Below are 18495 nucleotides of genomic sequence, written 5' to 3'. Positions count from 1 at the left end.
GCAGTGGGGGCGCGGAGCGAGAGGGCGGGGACGGAGGCGGGCGGCCGGAACGGGCTCTTGAGCAGGCGGTTTGGCTAGCGCAAGCGGCGAGGGCGGGCGACGTGGGGCAGGCGAGCAGACGCCTCGAGCAGAGGCCAAGCAGGGACCGAGACGCCTTGCGAATCGCCTCGCCGCGGGCGGACGCGTCGCCGGTGGCAGCCGCCGCATCGACGCATTCCCGCGCCTCGAGCGCCTCTGCCAGCGCGTACGAGATAAAAGCGACCGCATCCGCGGCGATGCCGCGCCATGGCGCAGCTTGCGGTGGGATGGCAGCCATTCGGCGCCGATCGCTGCTGCACGAGTCGATTGTGCGCGATGCGGGCAAGGCGTCTGCCTGCGGCGTGTCCACCAAGAGAGGCGGCGGCGCTGCGGCGTGGAGGTACGGCTCGGGAGGGTCGGGGTTGAGAGCGCGAGGCGACGGTGACGTTCGCAGCTTGTTGGAGACGTCAACGAGAGGGGCCTCCCCCTCCAGGGCCCCGGCCGGCGGCTGCGCGGAGGACCGCTCCTCGATGCACAGCCTCAGCTGCGACCGCAGGTTGAGCACGGACTGCCTCGACTTTGTCTGTCTGGGCCGCTGCGCTCCGCCCGCTGCGCCGCCCGGGTGGACGTCGGCGCAGGGCTTCATCTCGTGACTCGTGAAGGGCCAGCGCGACGCACACAATTCAAGCGCGCGGCGCGGTCTTTTCTTTCTTGCTCGTCTTTTAGTGAGGGCAAAAAGGGCCACAGTCCCGCTATGGGACTCGCAGTTCGCGCGTGCCAACAGGTTGAGAGTCCCAAGAGTGCCCGACAGACCGACAGAATCACCTGACAGCACCTGACAGCCTGACAGCCAGGGCTCAGCCGCGGACGACCATGACGTCGAGAGAGAGAGAGACTCTCTCCATGACGTCGGCCAGCGGGACCCCCCCGTGCGGGGGATTTCGATGGCTGTCAGCGCTCCTCCGGGCTTTGCATCACACCTCCCATTCACGCACGTAGCTGAAGCAAGTACTCGTAAAAACGGCGCGTCAAATGCAGCATCCAGGCGTCTAAAGAAGACGACATGAATGGTTCACAAGAATGTGTTCAGACCTTTGCGCGGGGGGTGTGAACAGCCATTCCGCGTGGTTGAGGGGTTGAAGGGGTCTGTCAACCACTTGGTTGAGGGTTGAGGCCTCTGTCAATTCAAGCGTCCCGTGGGTGGGTCTTTTCTTTTCTGCTCGTCTTCAAGTGACGCCGTTATTCGCCACCCCCCTTGTATTCCGTATCGCCTTACGTACTTACTTCTGACGTATTCGCCACCCCTCTTGTATTCCGTACGTATTCTCGGAGCGGAAGCTTCGTGCAGGACTGACGAGGGGGCAACTCGAGTCTACTCTCAAAATAACGCTAAGACCAGACACAGGCCAGAGCGTGCGAGATGGGGCACTTGGGGCTACGGCCCTCACTCCGAAATAGGTGGGGCGTGGTGCTGGGCACGGTACATGGCGACGCGAGGCGGCGGCGCGGCGCGGCGGCGGGCGACGCAGGGCGGGGCGGCGCGACCACCTGCACTGGCCTCTGGTCTCTGGCCTTTGGAGCAGGGCAGTGGTCGCGTCGCCCATGTCCGGACCAACACCCCGACCGGCGAAGACGGAATATACTCCGTGCCGGCGGCCCCGTCGGCGGCGGCGTCGATCGGATCGCGTCGCGCCGGCGGGGGTGGTGACCGAGCGGGCAATTGCTCCGCTGGCCGGCGCGGGGTCGCGCCAGCGGGGAACAGGTGAGTAAGGCGGCATCGACGCTGAACGGTCTCGAAACCCACCCCACCACACTGAAAGACCACCGGCCAGTTGACGACACACTCCCAGACGCCCGCCGATGAAGCCGGGAGGATGTATGGAGGAATGGTAACGACCTCTCCAGATTGGTTGAGCCCCGGCATCGATGGTGGGAAGAGGGAGGATCCCCCCCCCTTCCTCAGTTCAATCCCCGAGAGGAGAGGCAGAGCCTCAGGCAGAGCCTCTGGCGCGGTGAGACCACCCGTAAGCTCTCAAGGCCGACCCCCCCTCCGGCCTAGTTGGTCGAAGCGCCGACCTTTAGGTCTAACAAAACAGACATTTTGAGGTGTTGGACGGACGGAAAAACACCCCCCTTTTATGCCTGACCCTGGGCATGGCCTCTCTGGGTGTGAGCTGGGTCGGCCACCTCCGGGTCTGCAACTCGCACGGTGGGGCCGCATCCGGGCGAGCATCCGAGGCCTGCGGTTGTCCTTTCGCTGCGCGCGACCGCCATGGAGATCCGTTGCACACAGATCAGTGGTTTTGTCGACTTTTGCTCAATCTCTGTGCACTCGCACCGCCAGAGGCCGCGCTCGGAGAATGTGCCGCAATGCTGCTGCGTCAGTGGATTGAGCCGCGGCGCAGGCTCCATCGGTGAGCTGCGGCGGCGCGCCGGCCGCTCCATGCATAGCTCTCCGGCGAGCAGTCGCGAACGCGTTTTCCGTCCGTCGTACCGTCGTTTCATCGAGTTTGCCCGAGTGGTAAAATGCAATCGAATTTGCCCGAGTGGTAAAGTGCAACTTTGGCATTTGGTAAAAGTTGCCCGAGTGGTCTGATGGGAAAAAACCAAAGCCCTTGGGGCCCCAAGAGCTAAAGGTCAACATCCCCTCCGGTTAGGAAAATGTGAACCTGATTTGGTCCTCACGGAGGGACGGGGTTGCCCCGTCTCCTCCAGATGGAAACGGACTTCATGCCCGGCCGGGCAAAATTTTTTGGTTACTATTATTATTGGAAGCTTTTTGCAGGGGTGAGCCCCCCCCCCCCCCCCCCCTCCCCCCTCCCCCGCGCCCATTCCCTGCCCTCTCCCGCCACACACTCCGTCAGAGCCCCCTCCCCTCTTGCACAACAGGAATTCTGACAATTAACCAGATGAACCCCTCTCCCGCCATCCCCTGCAGGTGCAGGGGAGAAACATAGTGAAAATTGATGGGCTTGCCCATCCCGGAGTGGTTCGACTCCACGCAAACCCGAGACGGTGACGGGGGGCGTCGTACGGTGGTCTCATGCCCAGTGAGGTAGTGCATCTGACTACCCCGGATCCTGCTGAACAAGTTCCTCTTGTAGCTCGATCGGTCACACCGCCATCGCCGTCGGGGAGAGGGGGGACGACACTGCTTCGGCAGCGTGCACCTCGATCCTGTACCGTGTTTGTTATGACCCCCCCCCCCGATGAACACCCCGGTGAGGGAGGGCGAGACGATCGAGGGGTCCCGTACCATGCGGAATCGACCCTATCCAGTGCTCAAGTGGAAGTGCTCACCAGACAGGAGCTTCTCTCGGAGGTTTTGCGCAAAAGGTGGCCTAGTTGGTCGAAGCGCCGACCTTTAGGTCTAACACTAACACAGACAGGTGCACCACGTGGAGCCGCCTAAGTAAGCCGCTGCGAAAAGGATTTAGTTGCTTTAAAAAAGCTTGTACTATTAACAACGAAGGCGCTCTCAAAAAAAAAAGTACCTAGTGAGGCAGTGATCCGCCGAAGTTTGTGCGCGCCGCCCCGTGCAGGGCCCTTGTATTACCACGTTGCTCCGGGATTGAGGCCGTCACGGTTGGCGCCCTGCACCGCTGCCGCAATGGCAGCGCGGGCCGAGAACGAGCCGGCCGCCGGCTCACCACTGTCTCGCCGCAACGCCCATTCGGAGCGCGTGAGGCAGCTGAGGTTTGCTCTGGAGGAGGAGGAGCGGGCAGTGGCCGCGTGCGACTTGGAGCTGCAGGCGATGGAATCCAGCCCCACCGACGCGCCGCCGGTGCCCCCGACGCGCTCCGTCCGCGCGCTGCTCGCGCTGACGTCGCCCATGTACGGCATCGGTGTGATCTCCAACCCGCTCCCTCCCCCTCTCCTCCCTGGCTCACTCTCCCGCCCTCCCCCCCGCTCCCAACCACTCCCCTCGCACGCCCTCGCCCTCACCCCTCGTCTTCGCTCGCCCTCCAAAGGGATCGCATGGGGGGCGCAGTACGCCAAGGTGACTCCGATCCTGCAGCAGCTCGGCCTCGCCCCGTGGTTGCTCTCGGTGGCGTGGCTCGCGGGGCCTGTCTCTGGCCTCGTCGTGCAGCCGCTCGTTGGGCAGGCGCGAGCTAAGGCCGCCGCCACAGCCCGCACGCTGCCCGGCCCACGCCCCCTCCCGCCCCTCAGGTCTCCGACCGCACCCACTCCGAGTCGCGCTTCTTCCCCGGCAAGCGGCGGCTCTGGATGTGGTGCGGCATGCTCGGCCTCTCCCTCTCCTCCATCACGATGGCCTTTAGCCCAAACATCGGCCTACTCCTCGGCGACCCCGACGATGCCGCCCTCCTCGCCGAGACGGCACTCCCCGAGACCGGCTCGGGCGCCGCCCACGCGCTCCCGCCCGCGGAGCTGGGGGAGCTGCTGAACGGTGAGCTCGAGGCGACCCTCTCGGAGGGTGGGGGCTACCACCCGGCGGCTCTGTGGGTCGCGATCGCCTCCTTCTGGGCGGCCGACTTCTTCCTCAACGCGCTGCAGGGACCCGCGAGGACGCTCGTGGTGGACATGTCGCCGCCGCACCAGCAGGCGCATGGCGCTAGCATCCCCGGAAACATCCTCCCCGACAAGAGCGCAGCCGAGATCCCGCCATGTTCTAGCCGAGATTCGTCCCGAGATCCGGCCGAGATGCGAGCCGAGGTCGCGGCGCCGCCAGGCGCTCGCCAACAGCATGTTTTCGGTCTGGGACTCGCTCGGCAAGGTCTCGGGCTTCTTCTTCGGCTCGCTCGACTGGTCGTCCTTCTTTGCGCCCGGCGAAACCAACCTACTCGTCGATGCGCACGTGCTTCCGGGCCGTCGCGCCCTCTTCGCCGACTGCCGCGCCATCTTCGCCTTCTCAATCGCTGCGATGGCGGCGACGCAGCTCGCCAACCAGCTGAGCTTTGTCGAGCCGCCACCCCATCCGCGCGCACTGGCGACGCCGCTGACGGCCAATCCGCTACGGCCGCTGATCGACTCGCTGCGGCGGATCCCGTCGATGCCGCGGAGCCGCTCCACTAGATGCGGCTTGCAGACCCGTGATTGCGTCGGCAGTCGAGAGGACACCTATTCGGTTGAGTGGTCTCAGCTGCCTTCGGCGATCAGCCATGTTCGTAGCACCTGGTGTTCACGCGATGTTCGGAGTCCACTGCACGAGACGGGGTGCTCACACACATCCTGACTTTGCACGCACCGCAGGCACGTGCGCGCCACCTTTGCCACACTCTTCTCCATGTTCGTCGGCTGGTTCATCACGTGGATGTACCTTCCTGCCTTTATGGGCGGGTCCGTCTACGGTGGCCCGACGACACCGTCCGTGCTTGCCTCTGTGACGAGAGCGCCTCTGCACTCGAGCGTACCTCTGCGATAGGCGGCTCGCCCGACCCATGGCTTCCCGAGGACGACCCGCTTAAACACGCGTACAACGAGGGGACGCGCGCTTGCTCGCTCGGCACGACTCGCCCGCTCGCCTCGCCCCCCCCCGGCCGTTTTCTTCATCTCCACGATCCCTCTGACAGGCATGACTCTCGCCTCGCTCGTCACGCTGGTCTGCGCGCCGGCTCTGCCGGCCGCCATGAGGCAATTTGGCGAGTCGGAGGCCCTCCTCCCCCGCCCCCCTCGAGCGGCCAGATCCCCAAGATATCCCCTCCCGCGCCCTCCCCGACGTGTCCCTACCCGTCCGCACCCAGGTCTTCCTCTGCCTTGAGCTTATGCACACGCTGCTGCTGATCCTCCTCGGCACCAGCATCGCCACCCCCGGCCCCGCGATCGCCGCGATCGCCGCCCTCGGACTGCCCTTTGCTGGCCGCCGACCCATCATGCCCCGTTCGCGGTATGCATCTCGGTACACCTAGGCTGAACCTCGATGGCGCCTCATGCTTAGGCTTCCTCGTCATCCCCTATGCCATCGTCGGCCGCGCCGCCGCTGAGTCCTCCGGCGCAGGGGTAGATGGGCGACACTGGACGCGTGCGGCACTTCGTGTCACGCGCCACTTGTCGCCACTGTGTCGCGCCGATACCACGCTTAGTATGGCCGTGTCAGCTAGGCGCGGGGCAGTACATGGCGACGATGAACCTTTTCCTCTGCCTGCCCGAGCTGCTCGTCTCTCTCGTGATCGGCCCCGCCGCGTCGGCTTCGGGATCGATGCGCCTACCCCTCCTCGTCGGCAGCGTCTGGTGCGCCGTGGCTGCAGCTGTGATTCACACATACCTCGTGCGCACCACGCCGCAGCAGCGGCGCGCCTCGTGCAAGCGCTATGTCAAGAACAAGGCGGCGGCGGCCAAGAAGCGCGCGGCGGGCGAGGGGGACGGGGCGGAGCTGCTTGCCCAAAAGGCGGCGGCCGACGCGGGCGCGTGGACGGTCGCCCGCGGGGAAGGCGAGTCGCCCAAGGCGGAAGACCACCCCCCCGCGTGGGTGAGGCCTGCCGGGGCACCAGACGATTGGGCAGAGACTTGACCAACGTGCCGCCACTCTCTGTATCATGTCTGGCCACGGTGTTTTGTTTGTGTCCGCGAGCGCGAAGCGGCGAAGCGCGGGGTGTCCCCATTCCTTCCCTTTGTGTGATTTGTGATTTGTACGTTTATTTTGCGAGGCGCCAGACGCGTGCCCTCCGTTAGGCCTTGTACGGAAAACGAACAACTCTCCGAACTCGCTACTCGGTCGGGTCCTCGCTGCTCGCTCGCCGCTCTGCGCTCTCGCGCGTCGCGGGGGCAGTGACCAGTGTGACAAGATCAAACTTCAAAGTGTGGTGAGGGGTGTCGAGGAGGGGGCGGTGTCGTCTGTCGGGTGTCGTCGCGTCGATCTCAACATCCACACCCCTCTGCCCCTGCGCCCTGGCCCTGCCTGCGACGGTCGCGCTCAATCGCTCACGCATACAAACGAAACACACGACCTGTTTCCACCAGTGTCCCCAGCGTCTCACACAGTCTCTTTTACGCTGTGGCTGTCTGTGACTGTGATCTGTGTGGTGCGGGGGAAAGCTGCACCGAACACGCTACGGAGTCTGCTTGCGTAGCTTAGTAGGCATGAAGTGTAGTTGTGATAGCCGCTGCCGCATGCACCATGCACGCCCGCTCCGGGCGTTGGTTGCCAGCACGCTCTGAGGGGTCCCGTACCATGCGGAATCGACCCTATCAAGTGCTCAAGTGCTCAAGCTCAAGCACGCTCTAACATGTCCCAACAGCCCTTGAGAGCAGGCGCGCGGGGGGCCTCACGGGCCATTCAAAACTACCCTGCTCTTCTAAAATCGCGTGAGGGCTGCTCTTAGTCCTAGAAGATGTAGGATTGCGAGCGTAGGCGCTCACAATCGCACAGAGATGCTACGATTGCGAGGAGTGCTGCTCACAATCCTTCGACTTCTAGGATTGAGAGCGAGGCTGCTCTCAATCCTAGCCTAGTACAAAAGAAGGTTCACCGCCACTGCGCGCCAGTCCCGCGTGAAAAGTCGTGAGACCGAGTTTGTTGTAAAAATCTACGAGTGTTAGAGTTGTTTGGTATTGACGTCCGCAGCTCCCGCCGATCTCCCGCTTCTTACCCCGCCTGTAACCTCTCGTTAAGGTATTGCTGAAAATCTCTCTCTCGAATGTTTCTGCCAGACTCACCAACGAAAAGTTCAGAACCAGGCTGCCACACAACCCCACTGCGCTTACTCGCGGGGGGCCGCGGCCGCCCTGTCACCCTTCTTCCAAGCCCTTCCAATCTTCTTCTCGTGTTAGTGCCAGTGCGCGCCATTAGAGTACCAAACAACACATGATGTGCATGTGCATGTGCATGTACATGTTGTATTCGTTTTGTTTGTCGCGCCAGTCCCGTGCCTAGTCGCTAGACGCTAGTGTCGGTCGTGCGAGGGAGTTTGATGGTAAAATTCTTCTTCTCTGCCCCGTGTAGAAAGAAGCAAAGAAGACAGACAAACCAAGGGAGGGATGGGAGGACGGCACTCCGCCACCACACGCGGATTGTATCATTGGCTGCGTTTCTTTTTTAATTCTCCCATGTCCAGGATGAATCTTAAATCTCTAGTTAGTACACTACACATTAGGCTAAATCGCTCACGAAATCCTACTTTCCCACCTTTCTCGTGGTAACCAGCCGATGAAACCCGAAAGCGGGGAAAAAGAGAAGTGGGCTGTCGGCGGAGACGTGAGGGATGGGAAGGCTGCGGCATGTGCTCGCCAGGGCTTTGCCGCGGCCCGCTGCAGTGGCCTCAGCTCGAATTGGGCACGCCCGACCCCTGCTGCGCGTGGGCCGGCGCTCCATCTTCGGCGGCCCCGACGAGATGGAGATGTCGCGCGCCGTCGCGCGCCGTCGCCGCTTCGACTCGCTCCTGCTGGCGCTCGGCCCGCCACCACAGCCGGTGCGGGCTGCTGTGGAGCGGGCGGTGGAAGCGGCACTCGTGCAGCACGCGACCCAGGGCACCTTGGCTAGTCCCAGTGCACTGAGCGCCGCGGTGGACGACGCCTTGCCCGCACTCACCGCGCTGCAGACCGCGCCGCTCGCGCGCTCGGTGAGTGTTGCCGAGATGGCATCCGCGGCGGCGGAAGTTGCTCCAGCAGCAGCCAAGGCGGCGGTGGCAGCCGAGCACCAGACGGCGATGGCCGAGGCGGCGGCACAGACGGCGGGGCCGGCCACCCCCGCGGCCGTACTCGGTGGGGGATCGGCGCCGGTGGCGCAGCACAACGCGGCGGTGCATGCGGCAGCCGCGGGCGGAGCAGCTCCGTTAGGGGGCGATGGACAAGCGGTGGAGGCAGCGCAGGACCAGCCACTCCCGGCCGAGGACCTGTCCGAGGAGGAGCTGCTGACGGTGCACGCCATGCGCATGGCCGCTGCCCTCACCGTCGTCCGGGACTGGCCTTGGGAGGCGCTCGTGGCCCGGGCTGCCACCAACGGCGGCGGCAGCGGCGGCGGCGGCGTGCCAGTCGCGCTGCTGCTCGACGTGTCCCTCGACCTCGGCTCGGGCGACACGTCTCGCGCTCTGCAAACGGAGTTGCTTCTCTCCCGTGCCTCCCTTCCCGCGGGCGCGGCTGCGCCTTCAGCGCCCCCCAGTGCGGTGGAGCTCGAGGCGGCGAGCCGCACGGTGGCGGCGGTGGCGGTGCCGCTGCTGCGCGGCCTGCTCGAGCGAAGCACGCTGCACACCGAGGCCGAGGCTGCCCACCTTGCTTCGCTCGGTGGGCGGACTGGGTTGGCGGGCCTGTTGCAACGCGGCCCGCCACCGCCCTCTGGTGCGGCGGCAGCGGCGGCGGTTTTGGTCACCGAGATGACGCAAAGGTCGCTGCCACGCCGGCTCGCGGCGGGACTACTCGCGCGGCTGCGGTCCAGCCCGCCTGCCCCTCCCGAGATGCTCGCCGCAGCGAGCGCCGCGGTGAGCGACCCTAGAAGCTGGCGACGTATTCTTGTATTCCGACTGGCGCTCGAGAGGACACGTGTTTGGCTGTATTCGGCCGTGGTTGGCGGCCTTTGCTGTATTCGTATCCCTCGTGTTCACGCGGTACTCTATGGCGTAGGTAAACGACCCAAAGGCGGTCCACGCGGCGCTCCAGGCGGAGGCGGTGGCGACGCCGCGGCTCGCTCCGCTGTACGGCGCCCTCTCCTCTGAGCCCACGTTGCTGCACGCGCTCGCCGGATCATTCTACAACCAGCACGATCGAGCTGCCGGCCGAAGGCGGCGGCGGGTTGCTTTTGCCAAGCTGCTTGGCCTCTTCATGGCGGGGAACGTGCTCGATTTCGTTCTCTCCAACATTTGAGAGGCACACAGCCGCAGCATGTCTATCACGACGGTATCGACGTCAAAACGGATCAAAGCTGTATGGGCAGGGGCCAGCAAAAGACACAATGGCAAATAACAAATAGCACTAGAAAGTGAAGCAAAAAAGTACCCCACTGCCACTCCCTAGCGGCCTGTCTCCGCGTGCAAAAATGAGAACACATGCATGAAATGTGAGACGCGCGCACAATTCATGTATCGACGTGTCGTGTGTGCGACACATGCACATGCACATGCGCACGTGCATGTGCATGCATCACAAAAGCTCGAAGGGGCAAACACATGGAGCGATCATGTGAGGCGCTCAAGTCGAGCCACCTCAGCGAGCGCGAAGGACCCCGCCCGCCTCAGTGACGAGACTTCGTGCGTGCCGCACGCAGCGACGAGGGGCGGGAGGCCGGCTGCGCGCACGGGCTCGTAAAAGGCGGACGACAAACGGCAAAGGGTGCCGACGAGGGTGCACGCCTTGGAGCGCACGGCCAGCTCGTCATGTCGCAGCAGCGGCGTTAAGCATTGCGGCAAGCGCGCCCGCAGCAGCATCCCCGTCCAATCCCCGTCGGGCGGCGAGGCTGAGGCGGCCGACGTCGTCGCGCCCGGGCCAGTAAGGCACGCCGCTGCTGCCGCGCCTGCAACGTCGCGCCGCGAGCCGGCTGCGCGCGCCTGCTTGTGAAGATACGCCGACATCAGTATCAACACCCAAGGCGGGAATGCGGTTTTGTGCAGAGTGGTCAGAGCACCGCGTGAAGAGGAGGGGTACGAATACAGTGAATACAGCGGAATGCGGTCGAATACGGCGGATTACGGTCGAATACAGCGGAATACGTGTCCTCTCGAGCGCTGTTCGAACACATGAGCACGTATGCAGCTTCTAGCTGCGCGAGCCGCGTGGCAGAGAAGCAGCAGGGCATTGACGAGAGAAGCGGCCGAGCAACGCGGATCGAGGCAAGCGGCGGCGGCAGCAGCGGTCAGACCGCATCGCCCGTCACACGGCTCGCCACCCTGATCGCCGCACTGCCCGTCGCAAAGAAGCTGCCGGAGAAAGTGGCGCGACCCGAGCACCAGCCGCGCCAGCAAGCTCACGCTGACTTCGCGGTCGTGCGGTGACGCCTCGGCCAGCGCCCGCAGCAGCGTCTTTACCAGGCCCGCCTCATGCAACGCCTGATTGCAGGGTGAATGCGTGCCTATCTCGGCTCTCTCGCGGCTATATCTCTGGGCTGCGTCTTTGCGATCTCGCAGCGGCCGTCTCTATCAGCGACACAAGACACTAGCCGTGCTACGTCGCTCGGGTATCTCGGGAATCTCAGGTATCTCCGGCTACCTGCTGAAGCGCGACGAGTGCCTCCTCCTCCTCCTCTCCGCCCTCTCCGAACGGAGCGTAGACGGCGATCGAGACGGCACGCAGCAAGCGGCCGCTCGACGCTCCGCCCCTGGAAGCCGAGCTCAACTTGCGCAGGCGGCTCGGCTCGATGGCTGCGAGGAGCGACGCGTCGAGGCGGTGGCGGAGCAAAAGCGAAGCCGAGCAGCGGCGTGCCTCGGGCCATCGCAGCAGCGCAGCCCACAGCTGTGCGGCCGCCAAGACGGCCACGTCCGGCGCCGCCCCGTCCACGCCCGACAGCCGGCGCGACAGCGGCGCCTCGAGAGCCCCCCATCGCTCACGGTGCGACCAGAGGGCCGTGGCGCCGTCAATCGAGGCGGCGAGGGAGAGGAGCCGCCGGAGCACCCGCGCCTCTGCGGCGCTGCCAGCCGTGCGGAGCGAGTCGAGCAAGCGTCCAACCTCCTCCTGCGGCGTGTCCCGTGGCCTCGACCCAGACCTCGGGTTCGACGGCTCCCGCGGCGAGGTACTGCGCTCGCCGCTTGCACCGCCACCGGGAGGACACGTCTGTGCCGCGTGCTCAAGGCCGGGAGGAGACGTCTGTGCCGCGTGCTCGAGGCCGGGAGGACACGTCTGTGCCGCGTGCTCGAGGCCGGGAGGAGACGTCTGTGCCGCGTGCTCGAGGCCGGGAGGAGACGTCTGTGCGAGGCCTGGAGGACACGTCTGTGCCGCGTGCTCGAGGCCGGGCGCGAGAGCCGCTCGCACAGGACCCCCCCCTTCGGGACCCGGAGGCGCCTCGGCGTGGGCCCCGCGCGTGGCCGCGCCCTCCTCATCGCGGCAGCCGACCGGCAGGACAGAGAGGAAGGCGCCGGGAAAGTTGGCGCGCAGCGCGAGCGCGTGGTGCGGCACCACGGCTGGCGTCCGCTGCTGGCAAGGGCCTCGGAGGAAGGGGTGGTGGAGCAGCGCCGGGTACGAGAGGCGCCGGCGCGGGTCCTTGGTGAGCAGACCTTCGAGGAGCGAGCCAAAGGGGAGCGAGGCGTTTTCCGGCCGCGAGACGTCTTTCGAAACAATCATCGAGACTAGCGCGAAGAAGTTGTGGGTGTCGAACGGCGGCCGGCCGACGTAGAGCTCGTACAGTATGACGCCCAGCGCCCACAGGTCGGCTGTGTGGTCGTAAGGCTGCTCCTGCAAGAGCTCCGGCGCCATGTAGAGCGGCGTGCCCTTTATCGATGCGAGCACCGTGGTTTGCTGCGACATGGCGCGAGCGAAGCCAAAGTCGCAGAGCATGACGCGCGAGTTGGCGCCGAGCAGGATGTTTTGTGGCTTCATGTCGCGGTGGATCACGCGGTGGGAGTGCAGGTAGTGGAGCGCGTCGACGAGCTGAGCCGCGATTGGCAGGACCGCCGCCTCGGGGAGCGCAGTGTCGCCCTGGAGCACCTCGAAGAGGGTGCCCGACGCAAACTCGGTGACGGCGCAGAGTGCGTCCTCCGTCTCGAAGCAGTCGAGCATCTGCACGATGTTTGGGTGGCGCAGCGTCCGGAGAATGTCCCTCTCCTGCCGCAACGCCGCCAACTCGGCGGCGCTGTGGCCTACGGTCGGGATGAACTTGATGGCGACGACCTGCCCGCAGTAGCGGCGGCGCCCCTTGTACACCTTGCCAAAGGAGCCCTCGCCCACTAGGCCGATGACGTGGTAGTCCGAGAGCGGCATTCAATTCGTCGGCCCTCCAGAGAGCGGGTGGGCCGCGCAGCCAGGTTCGTGTGAAGAGTCGGCATAAAGCGCGCGCGATAAGGGTTTTGCTTGCCTTCCCTGGGACCCCGTGTTGCATGTCTGACTGTCACTGTGCGATTTCGGGGCCCGGGGTTGTGCGTTTATGTGAAGAAGAAACTTGTGGTGGCCAACAGCACAACGTTTGTGTGCATCCACTTCGCGGACAGGTGCACTGCCTTGACAGTCAAGACAGAGACGCAAGCTCTCTCGGACAATCTCTCGCACGATATCTCGAAGCCAAGTCAGTGAGCGTGCAGTGATTACGGCAGTGATCACTCCCCATCCATCCATCCTCCATCCACTCCGAAGCTCGAGCTCCGAAGAGTTTCGCTCACCGGCACTCCGACGCGCTAGAGGCTCTCCAGCCGACCCGCCGGGAAGGCAGTGCTCAAAGAGGTCGAGCCGCGACTAATGGGGTGTCTCCGAGCTTACTGGAGCTCTGATGGACGGCGGCCCTGACTATCACTGGCAAAGAAAGCGTGTGTCCTACCTATGTGTGTATGTAGAAAAGCCCCGGGTAAGCCTGGAAAATACCCAGCCAAAATACCCATTGAAGTACCCAGGTACATTCCCGGAGGAGGACTGCTGCCGGTTTTCTGTGGACAAAATACCTGGGTACTTCAATGGGTACTTTGGTGTCTTTGGTCTTTGCCGATTTCCCCGATTTTTGTCAGTTAAAAGGGGAACCCTCTCGTTTTCATCTCCCATCTGGGTGGGTTCCGAAAACATGGGTACAGGCCAACCTTACAGCCGCTGTATTACAGGGGCCCTCCCGCTTACAGCGCAACAAACAAATAACTCTAGCGCAGGGCTAGGGCTCTCTTGCCCGCAACCCGTCCCCGAGCATCTGGCCCGCTGGGTGCGCTTCTTAGCTCCCCGGCCCTGGATGTGAGGCTGCCACCTGCACTCCAAGTGCTCCAAGTGCGCGTCGGAGTGCCGGTGAGCGAATCTTCGCACTTTTCGGAGCTCGAGCTTCGGATGGATGGGGAGTAATTTGGCCAGTACATACTTTTCCGGCAAACAAAAGGGAAACGAGAGGGTCGCTCCCCAGCACTTTGGTCTTTGCGTTTCCGGAAATTTCCAAGGAATCCAAAGGGCTTTGGTGCTCCATCTGTTTTCTCTTGAGTTCGATCCCTACCTTGGGAAACTCGCGAGTTTCCCTTAGTCTGAGAGCTGGTCTGAGGCAGAATCTGAGGCAAAATCGATAATATCAAATTCTTTGGTGTTGTTTGTCTCCGCCGCCGCCCGGGGCCGCGTCCACGCGTAGGAAACAACATCTCTCTCAATCTTCGGAGCTCGAGCTTCGGAGTGGATGGAGGATGGATGGATGGGGAGTGATCACTGCCGTAATCACTGCACGCTCACTGACTTGGCTTCGAGATATCGTGCGAGAGATTGTCCGAGAGAGCTTGCGTCTCTGTCTTGACTGTCAAGGCAGTGCACCTGTCGCCGCGAAGTGGATGCACACACAGAAAGAAAGAAAGAAAGAAAACTACCCAAGGGAGGGATGGGAGGACGGCACGCCGCCACCACACAGGGATTTTAAGGAGAGGTGTGTGGTGCGCTAGCCGTCGCCCACCCTAGGGAGTCTGCCTCTTCCTATCTCTCTTCGCAGTCTCTCGCCGCTTCTCGCTGCGACCTTCATGCCACCTCGCAGTCGTCCCACTCTCGTCGTTCTCTCCCTTGTCATTTCCTCCTCTGTCGCGTCGTTCTCTTCTGCCTCGTCCTGCACACACAAACTTGTGCTGTTGGCCACCACAAGTTTCTTCTGTGGCTCTGTATGGCTTGATTTTGTTTTTGTGATTCAGAGAGAAGAGTTTTCAGTGTCTCTCTCTCTCTCTCAGTGTATGTGGCTCTTACGTACATTCCCGCAGGAGGACTCTGCTGACAAGGTTTCTATTTTTCACCATCTTCCACGACAAGAGAATACCCGCGCGCCCCGGGGGGCATTGAGCCAACAGCGTGCCCACGACACATCAAATTCTTTGTGGGCCGCCTTTCCTTCCACCCAGGTCTTTTGCGCGCGGCTCGCGCCCAGTGGATGCCCCCCAAGCGGCAGGAAGACTCAGGCGGCTCTTCCGGCAGCGGGCGCGTGCCGCACCCCGCACCCGTGCGCGCGCGCCCACTCGCCACAACCTGCAGTCAAAAGCCGGACCCCGCACCCTGCGCCAGCGTGTGCGCGCAGCGGGACGTCCCGGCGCGCGTGAAACGCGCGCGCTGCGAGACGTCCTGACGCGTGTGAAAACCGCGCGGCGCAGCGAGCAGTCCTCACGCGCGCGCGTCCGCCTGACGCGCAGGCGGGCAACGCGCAGCAGCAAGCGCTCCGTCTCTGAGCGCGAGGCGCAGCCCGCGCCAAAGAGGTGCACAGACACGCAACACACTGCACCACGGTTGCCCTTGCCCTGACACGCTGCTGGGCGCGCAGGCCTCGATCCGACAAGGGCAAGAGCAAGCAGCGGAGCATGGACACTACATCTGAGAGGCGCGCCACCCGCGCGCGCCGTCCGCCACGCCCGTGGTTTCTCCCGCCGATCTCCCCCACTCCCGCACCTTGCAGAGCGGACGAGCCTGCTGGTGACGCGCCTCGGCGCGGAAACGAGGCTGCCGCCTCGAGCAGTGGCGGTGGCTCTTCGCACGAGCCGAGCGCGGCGCAGCAGCGCGCCGAGGCGCGGCAGGCGGCGCTCGAGGCGGCCGAGCGCGAGGCGCTCGAGATGCTCGACGAGTCCTCCGCGCGTGCGCGCGCCGGTGCGCCGTCCTGGGGCGGGCCGTCCCACGCGCTGCAGGTGCCGCGCCGCCCGCCACCCTTTCGTGGCAGTGGCAGAGCAGCGGAGGGAGCAAATCCACACTTATGCTTGCCAACCCCTCCGCGGATCGTGGGTGCGGGCAACCAGGCCGGTCGCCGCAAGTCGCCCCATGCGGCACTCGCCCTGCTCCCCTTTTGTCGCAGGGTCTCCTCCGGAAGCTCGGCGCCGGTCTGGACGACCTGCTTCCGAGTGCGTCGTCGCACGGGCGACTCAAGACGATTCTCGCTGGCCTCAAGGGCCCCGACGAGAGCATGCAGCTTAGATGCTGAATGCAGATCTGTGCATTCCCACGAGCACTCTATTCAGCCGTAGCCTCAGCCGTAGTCAATGTACTCCGTGGCCGGTCCTCTGAACACACTGCACGATACCGTACTCCCGCCCAGACTTTGGCGTCTTCACAATGCAGGCATGCAGCTCGCGTCGCTCACCGAGCTCTGCGAGGTGCTCTCGATTGGGACTGAGGTGAGCGCGCGTGCCAGCCGCACCGCCTATGCTTCTCGCCGGCCCCTCGCCAGCCTCCCCGCCGCCCTCTCTAGCCGCGCCGGTGTCCTGCAGGCCGCCTCGCCCTTGCCGCCTCTGCCGGGAAAAAACCGGCGCGCGAGATCGCGGCTCTGAATGCGCCCGCGCGTGCCCCTCCAGGAGTCCATGTCCTCGCTGTCCGTCGACGTCTTCACGCCGCTGCTGATCTCGCTGCTGCGGCAGGAGCACAACCCAGACATGATGCTGCTCGCCTCGCGCGCACTGTGCCACCTCATGGACGCCATCCCCTCCTCCTCCGCCGCCATCGTCCACTTCGATGGCGTGCCTCTCTTTTGTGCGCGCCCCACCAACCCTCTCCAGGCGCACCCAGCACGCGGCGCCGCTGAGGCCCACCACTGCTGCACAGGCGAGCGGCTCCTGTCGATCGAGTACATTGACCTGGCGGAGCAGGCGCTGCACGCGCTGGAGAAGCTGTCGCAGGAGCACCCGCTCGCAGTCCTCCGCGCCGGCGGCATGCTCGCCGTCCTGCAGTACGTCGACTTTTTTGCGATGGGCGTGCAGCGGCGCGCGGTCGCCACGGCGGCAAACATGTGCCGCGGCTTGCCGGTCGAGTGCGCGCACTTGGTGGCGGATTCGGTGCCGTTGCTCTCCAACTTGCTCTCCCACCACGACCAGAAGCTCCTCGAGAACGTCTGCCTCGCCTTCGCGCGCCTCGCCGAGGCGTTCTCCTACTCGGCGCCGCAGCTCGAGATGCTGGCCGCGCAGGGCCTCCTCCCGAACGTCCTCCGCCTGGTGGGTGGCATGGCGTCGCCGGGCCAGTCCGACGCCCCGGTGGCGGTGTCGGACGCGACGTACACGATGCTGCTGCGGATGCTGGCGACGCTCTGCCACGGTTCGGCCTCGCTGTGCAAGCAGCTGCTGCAGCTCGACGCGTCGTCGACCCTGCACGACGTCCTCTCCGCCGACGCCACCGCCTCGCAAGGCAGCGGCTTTGCCGCCGCAATCTCGCGGCCGCACGACCAGTTGTACCAGGTGCTCGCGCTCGCGCACGAGCTGCTGCCGCCGCTCCCAAAGGGGTCGCCCTTTTCGGCGGGCGCGGCGCGGCTGCTGGCGCCGAAGCGGCGCTCCAAGCGGAACCCGGAGGGCGAAGCTGCGCCGGTGGCCGACAGCAGCGCCGGCGAGCGAACGCCCACCGAGCGCGAGCAGGCGCTGCTCGACCAGCCCGAGCTCGTGGAGCTCTACGCGAGTCGGCTCTTTGCGCTCTTCATGCACGTCCACTCGGGTGCGGTCAACGCGAGCGTGCGCTCCAAGTCCCTCTCGTGCATGGCCAAGGTGCTGCACTTTTACCCCGCCGCCGGCTTGCGCGACATGGTCCGGAGCCACGCCATCGCCGCCTTCCTCGCGCCGCTCATCACGTCGCAGGAGCACGCGTCGGCGCTGCTCGCCCTCCACATGGCCGAGATCCTCATGACCAAGCTCCCCGCCGTCTACACGGACAAGTTCCTTCGCGAGGGGGTGTTTGACGCCGCCGGCCGCCTTGCGGCACAGGCGCCGCCCCCCGCAGCCGCCGGCACGGCCGCCGCCACCGCCGCCGCCGCCGCCACCGCTTCAGCAAGCGCGACCGCGGCCGCGGTGCCATTCTCAAGTGCTTCGGGCGGAGCCTCGAGCACGCCGAGCCGGCCCACACCGCCGCCTTCGGCCGCCGCGCCGCCGCCCAGCCAGGCGCCGCGACGCACCTCACGGCACGGGCGCCCGGCGGACGCCGACGATGCCGCCGCCTCCTCCCTTTCATCCGCCACTTCCGCCGCCGCCGCCGCCGCCGCCGCAGCGGCGGCGATGCCGCCCCCGGCGGAGCGGCAGCCGGCGGACCGGCGCCGCTCGTCGGCTGCCTCGACCGCGTCCAGCGGCGCGCGCGCTGAAGCGGCCGCGGCGCCGGCGCCGATGCCGCCTCCGGCGCCGCGGCTGCCTCACCTGAGCTCGGCTGCGCTGGCCGCGCAGGAGGTTGCAGCGTCCGTCGCCTCGCGCGCGGCGCGATTCCACGAGATGTTTGTTTCGAGCAACCCGACTCTCGCGGCGGCGGTCACGTCGGGGGAGGGATCGGCCACGTTGCGCAAGCTGCGCTCGCTCGCCACCTCACTCTCGGACGAGTCGCTGTACTCGACCGTCAACCCGAAGGTGCCGCTCGCCGGGTCGTGGACGACCTTTGCGGACGTGCGCGCGTTGCGGCAGCTCGCGTCGCTGCTCGACGAAGTCGGCGACGGCGTCTCCACCTTCGAGCTCGCGAAGTCGGGCCTCGTCGAGGCGTTGCTCACCTACCTCACGGACGCGGACGCTGTGC

The 18495-nt window shown here is 65.2% G+C and overlaps 4 protein-coding genes across 4 annotated transcripts in view; 2 read left to right on the top strand and 2 right to left on the bottom strand.

The window, feature by feature from the left end:
- The window catches only part of EMIHUDRAFT_459280 (hypothetical protein), a gene marked incomplete at both ends in the record, with an annotated part of 3677 nt that extends 3013 nt beyond the window's left edge, over positions 1 to 664 (bottom strand). Inside the window, one exon of the mRNA XM_005767955.1 lies at positions 147 to 664. Within this exon, the coding sequence (XP_005768012.1) occupies positions 147 to 664 (518 nt within the window). The remainder of the gene's footprint in view (positions 1 to 146) is intronic.
- Positions 665 to 3561: 2897 nt separating this feature from the next.
- On the top strand, positions 3562 to 6652 carry EMIHUDRAFT_459279 (hypothetical protein). Its single transcript, XM_005767954.1, has 9 exons — positions 3562 to 3863; positions 3990 to 4123; positions 4189 to 4554; positions 4754 to 5154; positions 5230 to 5327; positions 5550 to 5578; positions 5721 to 5856; positions 5915 to 5998; positions 6078 to 6652. The coding sequence occupies exons 1-9, from the start codon at positions 3629 to 3631 to the stop codon at positions 6485 to 6487; spliced, it is 1893 nt and encodes a 630-aa protein (XP_005768011.1). The 5' UTR covers positions 3562 to 3628; the 3' UTR covers positions 6488 to 6652.
- A 5390-nt stretch (positions 6653 to 12042) lies between these two features.
- EMIHUDRAFT_76186 (hypothetical protein) lies at positions 12043 to 12813 on the bottom strand (the record flags this gene model as incomplete). Its single annotated transcript, XM_005767953.1, has 1 exon — positions 12043 to 12813. A coding segment is annotated over one exon (771 nt), but the record flags the coding sequence as incomplete, so codon positions are not given.
- A 2101-nt stretch (positions 12814 to 14914) lies between these two features.
- On the top strand, positions 14915 to 18495 carry EMIHUDRAFT_470519 (hypothetical protein; the record flags this gene model as incomplete). Its single annotated transcript, XM_005767952.1, has 8 exons — positions 14915 to 15048; positions 15171 to 15233; positions 15299 to 15355; positions 15431 to 15656; positions 15821 to 15934; positions 16092 to 16139; positions 16317 to 16491; positions 16564 to 18495. Coding segments are annotated over 8 exons (2749 nt in total), but the record flags the coding sequence as incomplete, so codon positions are not given.

Source organism: Emiliania huxleyi (assembly GCF_000372725.1).
Source record: "Emiliania huxleyi CCMP1516 unplaced genomic scaffold EMIHUscaffold_471, whole genome shotgun sequence".
In the NCBI taxonomy this organism is placed as follows: Eukaryota; Haptophyta; order Isochrysidales; family Noelaerhabdaceae; genus Emiliania; species Emiliania huxleyi.
This window is presented reverse-complemented; position numbering and strand designations above follow the sequence as displayed.